The following is an 11027-nucleotide window of genomic DNA, read 5'->3' as shown; positions in this document are numbered from 1 at the left end:
GAAATAAAAAGGAAAGGCTCAAAGATGCTGTTTTAAATCACTGGTTTCAGTTCGGGGTTTTACTATTTTCTATGGCAAAGAATAAGTCACGTAAATTCCATGTTAACAGGTATTTTGTACAGTCCCATAAAAGCCAAGGGGCCATGGGTTTTTAAGACCTTTAAACTATAGGGGAAAATTCAAGCCAGTGACTTTGTGCTGTGCAAAAAATCCTGAAAGGCAAGGAGAGTAATGTAACGCACACAGCAACTGGTTTGAACAGGGAAGTACGAACTGGATTTTCAGTCCTGATTCTGTGATCTTGCTGCCAAACAGGGGTTTGCAAAGCAAAGGCCTCTGAAGATTTCTCATACTTCTTGGCTTATTCTCCTGTTCATCTTAACAGAAATCAGCTGTTCCCCTCCTCACTTAGCCAGTATGTTGCAGGATAGAATTTAGCATCTGCTCTGACTAGTGTTAAAAAATGAGAACATCCTGCTCTGTTAGGAGAACACCACCACTGGCAATAAAACGGCAAAGATCATTCAAGATTCCAGAGACCTGCTTAAATTAATCTTTCCTTCCACTTCTCCCTCAATGGATAGAGACCACTGCTTGCTTTTCATATTCCCTGACATTTCCTTCACTTGCATTGTGCTCCTGATTTCCTAGAATTTGGGATCAGGATCGTTCTCTTTTTGGGAGAAGCTGCACAGAGGAGTTGATCTCTGAGCAGTTTGATGCAGTAGGTAGGATGAGATCAAGCTATCAAGGACTTTATTTTTTGTGTGTGTGGGTGGGTGTTTTTTTTTTTTATTTTAAACAACTGCGGAAAGGAAAAAGTAAACAAAACTGGGGGGCTGCATCATTATTTATGCTCCAGTGTGTGTATTTTTAACTGTACAATGCCATAGTCTGTAGGAATAAAAATGAAGGGGGACAATTTCACAGTGAGTTTGGCACCCTTTTCCCATGGACTTTCTATGGAATTTGCGCACCTTACTTCCCTGTGAGAATCTGACCCCCAAAGGGCCACATGGTGTCATCAATTTTTAAGAAGTCAAAGAAAAATGCTGCGCAAAAAAAACTGATGGAGTGATAAAGCCTTAAGCTATTGAATGATGTCAGCTGAGTTCCTGCTGATGTACACTGATATAATTGCAATCAGAATCCAGCCCGGTTAACCATAGAAACACTGACAACTTGCTACATAATGTCACATTTAAACTTTGCAATTTTTTCTTCAAATGTTGGGTTATTCTATCAGCTTTTACTCTATATCTTGATGATCCTTTCTATTTGAAAAGGAGAGGCTGAGAATTATGTTCAGTAAGTGCAGACCAAATTGTATCCTGTTCTTAGCTATACCTTTGTAAATCCAGGGTGAATCTGTTGACAGAGCAGTATTTGGCCTTATGTCTGCATTGTTATTGGCCTGCTCAGCAACTTGCAAACTGGGTTAACTTTCTGTAAACATGTGGTTTAGAAACACACTGTTTAAAGAGATACTGGCCAGTGGCTTAGGCCTGAACACCAAAGTTGTAATAAAAAAGGAAATTAAAATAACAAATAGCATGTTCAAAGCACTCAGTAAATATTAACTAATCCTCAAATAACCCTGCAAAGTAAAGAAGTATTAATATCTCTATTTTACATAAGGGGAAACTGAGGCACAGAAAGGGATGTGACTTGCACTCAACCTTACAATTTCTCAAAAATGTAAGTAAATGAAGTTTTTTTTAAAAAAATTAAATATTCCCATGGAGGACTAGACCCCTAAATGCAACAGCTCTGTGATCATACGTGAGGCCCAGAAAATGAATCCAATCAGTCAAGATTCACTGTCCAACCTATGCAAAAATTAAACAGCACAAATGGTGAAAAGAAAACTGTGTTAAGTTCTTTTGGTTATGTAGGGGATCATTAGCAACCCAGAGAAAGATGTTTTGGAGGCAAGTCATTTAACCTTAAATTTGCAAGCGGCTAGTGATTTTTGGTGCTGGTTTGGAGGGCGAGGGAGGGGTTGGATACCCAAATGGAGGGAACTGTTTTTTGAAAAGAGCTGACCACATGCCCTTCAAAAATCAGGCCCTTTTAATGTGACTCAATTTAAGCACCCAAAAGTTGAGGCACTCAATGAGAATTTAGGCATTAAGCTCTTTGCACCTATCTGTTAAATAGGGATAACAACTCACTGTTCACAGAGGGTGCTGTGAGGATTAATAAATGAAAAATTGTGAGGGGCTCAGATACCGCAGTAAATGGGGGCAATATAAATACCACAGAGAGATAGTAGTATTTTGGAGATAAGTCCCGGTCAGCTACTACAGCAATGGAGAGAGATTTATAATGATCGTGTACCCATAAGCGTGAACTTGTATTCTATATTTCTTTGATGTAGTTTTTCGCTCTACGTTCATGATGTGCTACGGGCTGTTTCCTTAAAGGTGCCGAGTTGAGCTGCTCAAACTATTCATGCAAACCCCTTTATCTCCTGGACTCAGCCTCTATTCACAAATTGTCTGTGAACAGTGCACACGTTTTTAATAAATTTGTTTGTTATGTGAAATTTTCCAACATACTTTTTACGAACAAATTTCAGCCTCTGCGTTCTTCTCAAACTGTTCCCTATAAGAATTAATTCAAGTCTGGCTCTATGAGCAGTACAACTGGTTACTTGAGTCACATGGCATTGTCTCTATTCCCTGATTGTACCAGTTCAATCCTATGGTTTAAGCAGTGCCAACACTCTGGCCAGGGGTGAACTCCACCCAAAAACATTTTTAATAATTTCCCCACTACTTGCTTAGGTCTAGTGCTTGGAAGTTTGCAGCATTTGACCAAAATCTGCATATCAGCTGCTTGAATTTAGGACTCTATCTTCTCTCCTCTTGTAAAAACGTTTTATAATTTTTTGTTTGTTTGGTGCTAACAGTGAGCTCCGTGTTGAACATAAAGACAGATGCTGTCCCAAAGAGCTTGTTTTAGGGCACTGAGAAAGTAGATTTAGAGCTTCTGTTCTCCCTCTCATAGCAGAAGAACAATGGGATAGCCAATGAAACTGAAAGATAGCAAATTCAAAATGGATAAAAGGAAATACTTTTTCATTCAGTGCACAATTAGACTGTGGAACTTGCTGCCACATGATGTTGTTGAGGCTAAGTTGTTTATATGGATAATAATAAAAATGTCCAGAGATTTAACAATTAATGCAAAAAAAAGTTTTAGAAGAGATGAAAAACCTCATGCTCAGGGATGCTAGAACAATTTTTATAGTGGGGGTGCTGAGAGCTATTGAAACAAACTATAAACCCTGTATATAATGTAAACCATTTCAAGTTGGGGGTGCAGCAGCACCCCCAGCACCCATCGTTCCAGCACCAGTGTTCAGGCTTCAGGGTTTAAAATGGTCTCTGACTACTAGGGATTAGAATGAGACTTTTGTGGAGCAGATTATCTCACATCTGCCTATTGTGGGGTTCTTGCACCTTTGGCCACTGTCTAAGACAGAATACTGGTCTAAATGGACCACTGGTCTGATCCAGTCTGCTAATTCCTATGTTTTCTTCTAGGAAAGCACATGAGCTTTCAGTTCACAACCCTTTGTTCCTTCTGCTATCTATGAAGCCCACCTTCATGCTCATCATCCAATTAGAAAGAAACTATTTCTTATGCAAAACAAACTGCTGATGTGCTGTAGATCAGCTTGAAATACTCTGGTATTTTCCCCTTCCCTTACATTTTCACACACAAGTGTCCCTTTTTTGTCTCGTGAGCTTGACTGTGTTCTCGCACTTCTGTAAATCAGGAGCAATTTCACTGAGGATGTGGGGGAGAAATAGCTCAGTGGTTTGAGCATTGGCCTGCTAAACCCAGGGTTGTGAGCTCAATCCTTGAGGGGGCCATTTAGGGACCTGGGGTGAAAATTGGGGATTGGTCCTGCTTTGAGCAGGCAGTTGGACAAGACCCCCTGCGGTCCCTTCCAACCCTGATATTCTATGATTCCTCTCTGAGGTTATAACAAAAATCTGGTCTGGAGTCTGAGACTAAAGGCCATAGTGTTTGTGTGCTTTTGAAAATCCCTCCACTAATTTATTTGAATGCACTGTTTTACATTTTTCTTCTTTTGGATACTAAACAAAACAAGAAGTTGAGGCAGCAATGTTTGCTGAGGACATGTGAATGATGAGTTCTCAGGGCAGCAGAACTCAGACTGCAGAGTTGCATGCTCTACGGTTACCAAAAATGACTGCAGTTATGAATCAGTGACTGCAGCCATCCCTGTGCTCTGGTTGACCAAGAGGTCTATGCACTAATGATTTTTATAGTTTATGGTATAAGCAGTTACCAAACTCCTTAACAATAAGACTTGGAATATATTGAAACACTAGAGAATGAAGTATGTTGCCTGGCACACTGGTGGTTCTTGCTTTCCGGGCAAAGTTTTCCTAAAGTCAGGGGCCAAACTGGTACCATGTTCACCCACAATCTGAGGGACTGGATGTTTGTATTACAACAAGCAGCTATTAAATAGCTATTAAACTACTATTTACATTTTCATCATTAGACTTCAGCATTAAAGATTTCTTGAGATGGATGGCGCCTATCACACCTCCCTGAGCTATTGTTTCTCTCTGGAAGCACTGCTTTTGTTCATGTCAAGAAGGTTATCTTCATAACTACAAAGGGCAGAAACTTAATTGCTTTAACTATATTTCGCAGAAACTGATGGGGCTTCTGGAGAAGTGATCATTTGATGTTATCACTGGATCCCCAATCCTGAGTAAAATACAATAAATCAAAACTGCACCTCTACCTTTTTGCCCTTTGTTACTGGAGGTTTAATAGGACTGATGGGAAGAAAAAGAGCTATTAACTCCTTTCCATATGCCTTCAGCTGCAGGCAGCAGATACATTACTCCTGTCTCAGACCCACACCTAAGAGCTGCTATAAATGCGAAGTAGATATTTATTCACAAAAAAATAATGCAAACTGATACCATGAGGCTAAGGCATTTTGTGGGAATGCTCTATGCAGGGATACTCTTAGACATAAGCAATGCAAACAGCTATTTGTTCTATTCCTCCCATCCTCCACGTGGTCCTATGGCAACTCAGCAGCTCACACAACAGGCTGATCTCCTGCTGCCGCTGTCATGGGGAGGGGAGGAAAAGTTAACTTCTCCCAGATCTCCTCCTCACAATTAGTCTGACCAGGTGCAGGGGTCAGTCAGGTAGAAGTGAGAGTGCTGAAATCTGCTCAAGGTCTCCCCAAAATCGTAAGCTCTGCTCACAATGCCTCATGAACTGGCTGTTTGTGCTAAAATTCGCCATTAGGTTTCAGAGTTATCACTCAGTGAAAATGAATGGGAATGTTTACATCCCTCTGAAAAATTCTGTTTAAAGTAGTTTGGCTGCAAACTCAGGAAGAAAGCAGTGTTTGGGAGTGGGGGGTCAGATCTGAAAAGTTTTCTTTGCAGCCATCCAGACTGGAAACTTTATCTTGATGTTTAGATGAAACCTTAAACACTGCAGAAAATGAAGAAACAACCGATGAATTTTTGGTATAGTAGCCCATGGTATATTAGCTCTATCCAGTCCTTGACTGTTCAGGTGTATGACTTGGATAATTAAAGAGACAGCAGAGGAGAAGAAGCAATGAAGAACATTAACAAAAAAGCCATTTTATTGAAAATGAAATTCAAACTTCAAATTAATATTACAATCATGAGAAAATGCCAAACAATTCAATTTACAGTTGCAACATACAATACAAATAGTCCCTTTGAACTTAAAGTAAACTCATCCACAATCGCTGTCTGTGGCACAAAGCAGAATGTGTTTGTACAATATGTGCATGAAAAGCAAATCTTGGGCAACGGTATTTGAAAAAATAAAAAACTTAAAGCTTGTATTTACAAGAAATGCTACAAATGTTTTGTTCCAGCGGAAATTCAAGACTGGTAAAACATATTTAACAACAACAACAAAAAGGAATGTCACTTGTATTACCTAAAACAAAGTTACTGTAAAAGTATGGTTTTGGCTGATATACTTAAAAGTACTGCATTTAAAAAAAAAAGCAACGAGTTATCTGTAAACGTGGAAGTAAACAAACATCTAAAAAAGTTCTCAGAAAATGTTAAAATGAAATGCATTATATTAAAAAAACAGTAAGAAATTCAGGGGTTCAGAGAATCGGGCTTCTTTGATCTTGTACTCATGGCTGGTACCGGTTATAATTATTGCTTTGGTTCATGGCTTGTTGTCTATCTGAATCCTGGCACACTGTATCACCTGGATTCCATGGCAGGCTCCAGTAATCAAGGCAGAGCCGTACTCCGATAAGTATGACAGTGCAAAAGTTTCCCCACTCAAAATGGCGCCTGTTGAGACTGATAAATCTTTGCTGGGGGACTGCTGGCAGGAAGTTGAAGACTAAGAAGTACACAGCAGCTGGTCTGGTAAAAGAATCCATAAATGCCACTTTAATGACATTTTAGGTCAAATCCAATGTGCTTCATACATGTGGTCCCATTGACTTCAGTAGGTCTACGTATATGAGTATGGAGAGCTGGATTTACCACCCTATTTTGTATAAAGGACATCATACCTGTTCTGATGTAAGTACATCTTTGGTAGAATCTGAGAGAGCTGGAGATTAACAAAGGCATTTCGTTCTTTTTAAATCCATGAACTGCACCAAGACTTCCACTCCCCGAAGGAAAAGGGCTCTTGTACCTCTGAGGAAATAATCCTCATAATAATCATAATGTAAATGATACTCTAAGATTAACTCCATAACATACATTTTCCTGAAATCCTGAATCAAGAACATTTCCAAATTCACTTGGAAGCATTTTCCAAAAGCTCAGACATGCGATTGTGCACTGACATGTTTGTGTAGTTACCCCCAATCACCAGTGCAAATATAGGAAGAGATTTTTCAAAAGTGCCAAAGGGATTTAGGAGCACACATTCTATTAAAAGTCCATGGGACTTGTGCTCTTAAATCTTTGGGTACTTTTGCTATCTCCTTCTTAGTATTTGCCTGCTTACATGAGCAGAATTAGCCATTTGCCTGTGTGAACCTAGAAGCTGAGCGCATATCCACATAAACCATGGCAGCAAACCACCGAACCCTGGTCAACAAACTCTGTATTGGGGGGCTCATGATACTTGTGCTTAAAATAGCTGTGTAGGCAGTGCTTTGAAGTTGCAGCTTAGGCTGCAGTTCAGGCTCTGAAGCCTAGAGAGGGGGATGGGCTTTAGAGCCCAACTGCAATGTCTACACATCTATTTTTAGCACAGTAGCATGAGCCCCCCCTTGTCAACCTGACCTGTCAGAAAGCAAGTGCAACAAACTTAAGCATGCATTTTGCATTGCATGCAAAAGCTATTTGCAAGTCTGTTCCTAATGGTCCAGTTTAACAATGGGGTGACACAAACAGAGTTATGTAGGTACTGAGCAAAATGGAAATCAGGTCTGTGATGGATTTATCCAGAAATCAAATGAAGTGCTTGAATGGTACAACAAAATCTTTAAGGAGAAAAAAAATTTCTGGGTTGCTGCCTGCAGCCACTCTCACAACATTTCAACACAAAAGCATCCCTAAAAAATTATTTAATACGCATACAGTAAATCTTTACAAAGCCCTTCTCAGCAATAACAAATAACGTACAAATATAGTACCTTTTATTAAATAGGAAACCGCTTGCACGGGCAGTACATGTTTTTTCTTTTGCTTACTAAACAAAACACAAAACTGAAATGTGTAACCAGACACTGGCTTTTTAAGTGCTACTGAAATTAGCAAACGTACTTTACAGTTACAAATAAATGGACAGTGGTATGCTTCAAGCTACCACAAATAAATAGAATCAATTACAGCTTCCATCTTTGAAGGAAAACTAAGTATTAGAAAAGTGTCTTACTTATTTAAGCATACTTAGTATACAACCTTTAGAAGGCAAAGATTTTTTTGTTTTTTTAAGAGCGAGTAATCACACCAAATTGTGAGGAATGTACCATGGTAATCTCTGTAGCTGACTGGCTAAACCATCGACTGATGATGACAATGTCTATATTGTCCAAATAAATTATTATACTGGATGACTGTTCACCATTTATTTAGTGTGAGGATTACATCCTCATTGTCAACAGAGGTGCAGCCCAAGGAGAATACTGGTTACTGGACGCAATTAAGACTAGCTGGGTCAACAGAGAGCACTGCATACTGGCAGCATGAAGCCTAGGCAGGCTGCACTTCTTGTTATAAGCCAGGGTGGCTGCAATCTGATGTATTCTATGGCCCTGATTCAGCAAAACACTTGAGCGTGTTCTCAAGTCCCATTGAAGACAATGGGAATTAAGCATGTGCCTAAAGTTAAGCACATGCGTAAGTGTTTTGCTGAATGTGGATGGACTGCTGAATCAGAGGTTAATATGTACAGTAGGAGCCTGATCCAAAAACCCATTGAAATCAATGGAAAGATTCCCACTAACTTCAGGGGAGTTTGTATCAGGATCAGACTCCTGAGAACTTGCCAATGCAGCCCTTGGTTTGCAAAATTTGGGTGCCTTGGTTTACTGTTGGTAGCAGACAGGTTAGTTAAGGGTATCTGGTGCAATTTCATATCCCTGTATTAGTGTACAATGCTTAATAGCCAGGAGTGAGCTTTAAGGTGACATTCATCTTCAGTATTAAGTTTGAAGATCTGACTATTGCTGAACACCGGACTGGCAGAGCATTGGTCTGCAGAGCAGTTATTCCCTTGTGCTTGTCTCTGCAATATGACAACTGCCATATTTATTTAAAAGTAAACAAAAAAGAATCCTCATCGCTCTAGCATTTGATGCTAGTTAATTGTGACTAAATCACATCAAGAGGCTAAATACTTTTGGTTTTGTTTCATAAACCAATTATTATATACACCTGGTTGAAATTTCAATGAAAGAAACATTGATGGGATTATCACAAATTTCTCCCTGTCTCCCATTTCTGAGCAACTGCTAGTTGAAATTTTTATGAATTTTGAGACGCTGCCAGAATTTGTCAACATTTCAAAATTAGAAACACGCTGTCAAAATTGACATTTTGAATTTAACATTTTTCAAATGCTGATGGAAAAAACAGGGAGAAAGGAAAATCTGGGGTGGAGGAAGCACTCATTTTTCCTTCCTGTTTTTCAACCAGCTCAGTTATTACTGATTAAAAGGCAAGACTGTGCTGAAGGCAACCAGATAGCTAATAACATTTTTAAACACAATATTTCCTTCATAGGTTATTTTTTTAAAAAAGCTACATCCAAAATAATTTGATATGGATGTATTTTGGTTTGCGGGGAGGGTTAATCGCATTGTAACCAGTTCACACTGGAACTGTTTTTCAGAGTTCAGGTACCGGTCTGAGGTTCACACCCCTGAAGAAATTTTATTATTTTTTTAAAAAACAACCCACTTTTAGAGACCGAAGTCAACATAGCATTACATTAAGAGACGTTTAAAGGGTCCAAATGTCATTAAATAATTATAAATATTTCTTTAAAGTTATATGATGATTTATGTTAGCAAATAACTTCAAATTTCACACATTTATAATTTAAAAAGAAAAAAAAAACACAGCCAAACACAAGTACTACCTATACCATTTTGGCTTGAGTAGCATATATTGCCATTTTTATTTTTTGCATAAGTAATAAGATTTTGCTTTAATTTTGGAGGGTTGGGGTTTATTTTTGGTTAATTGGACAAAGGCAAAAATAATTATAGGAAAAACAGAGGAAACCCCAAGATTGTCTATTCAGATTGGTACCTTGAAGACTTTCTCTTTTAAGTACCAAGAAAAAAAAAAAGCAATGAACCGAAAAGTTCCAACTTTTATGTGCAACAAGGCTTGGATAGAAATTTTGAACATCCACCATGATCTGAATGTGTTATAGCAAAATGGAAGAAAGAAACTTGATCTGTGCTTTCCCTTTCATGTGCACCAATACAAGCCAGTTGAATTGCACTATGTGAGTGAACAGGGTCCCATACGTTGTATGTTTGCAACTGTATCTGGAGCTCAAGGTTTTAAAAAAATAAAATGGAGCGTGACCTTTGCCTTGCTTCGCCATGTTTTTCCTGATAACTGGGGAGTCCGTTTTCTCCTTATTGGCAAACGAACTCACTATTTATGACAACAGTCTAGACAAAAAAAAAATTGGGTTATTTTTGTGTGTAAAAAATACATTTTAAATATAAAACAAGGTGTAAAATGTTTCCAAGAAAAATATGTGCTTTGATCCACATAATCTGAAACCTGGATTGTGCTTGGTTGGTCACTCTTGCGTTATTTATGGCCACTACCATCTCATCTAAATAGTTGCACATATCAGTAAAATCTATTTAAAAAACAGGCACTTTGTAGTTTGCCGACCATTTGTTTTTGGCTCACGGAGATTGGACTGCGCAGAGAAAATTTCAATATGGCCTCCAAACGGACTCATCCATTCTGCCACTAGAATTCAAAACAGTTGGGGAGCTGCTGTGGCTTCCATCAGCCTCCACACCGTCATTCTGGTTAGGCAAGTTAGGATTTAATAGTGTGCCTCCGTTTGATGTGGTGGTGCAGGGAGGAAGCATTCTGGAAGGGGAGCGGTCTCCTCCCGGCACCATGGGGAACTGGTATGATCCTGATGAAGTGCCATAGTAGAGATATGGAGTGCTGCTGGTCTGGAATGGTCCACTTTGGTTTTGGGAAGAGCCTGGATAGGGCGGTGGTAAGTAGGTGTGGTAGTGAGTGGTTGCTGACATACCCAGTGACATGCCTGAGGTGACTGGCGGTGTATAGGTAAAGGTAGCTGGATAGTGCATTCGTGGGTTGGAGAAGCGGCTCTCAGTGAGGGATGAAATGCTTGTGAACTGCCTGGGATCTGAAAATGGGCCCAGCTCTGAAGCACCTAAAAATTATAACAAAAGATGGGGGGAAAATTCTGTAAATATCAATTTTTTTATAATAGTGATTTTTTAAAAGAAAACCCACTTCTTTTGGTCCCCCAAAGAA

General features: G+C 39.2%; 1 protein-coding gene across 1 annotated transcript in view; it reads right to left on the bottom strand.

The window, feature by feature from the left end:
- Nucleotides 1-5676: 5676 nt before the first annotated feature.
- RUNX2 (RUNX family transcription factor 2) overlaps nucleotides 5677-11027 on the bottom strand; it is a 196845-nt gene continuing 191494 nt past the window's right edge. The window contains exon 8 of the mRNA XM_073335765.1: nucleotides 5677-10923. Within this exon, the coding sequence (XP_073191866.1) occupies nucleotides 10445-10923 (479 nt within the window). The 3' untranslated portion in view covers nucleotides 5677-10444. The remainder of the gene's footprint in view (nucleotides 10924-11027) is intronic.

Source organism: Lepidochelys kempii, chromosome 3 (genome assembly GCF_965140265.1).
Source record: "Lepidochelys kempii isolate rLepKem1 chromosome 3, rLepKem1.hap2, whole genome shotgun sequence".
NCBI lineage: Eukaryota > Metazoa > Chordata > Testudines > Cheloniidae > Lepidochelys > Lepidochelys kempii.
This window is presented reverse-complemented; position numbering and strand designations above follow the sequence as displayed.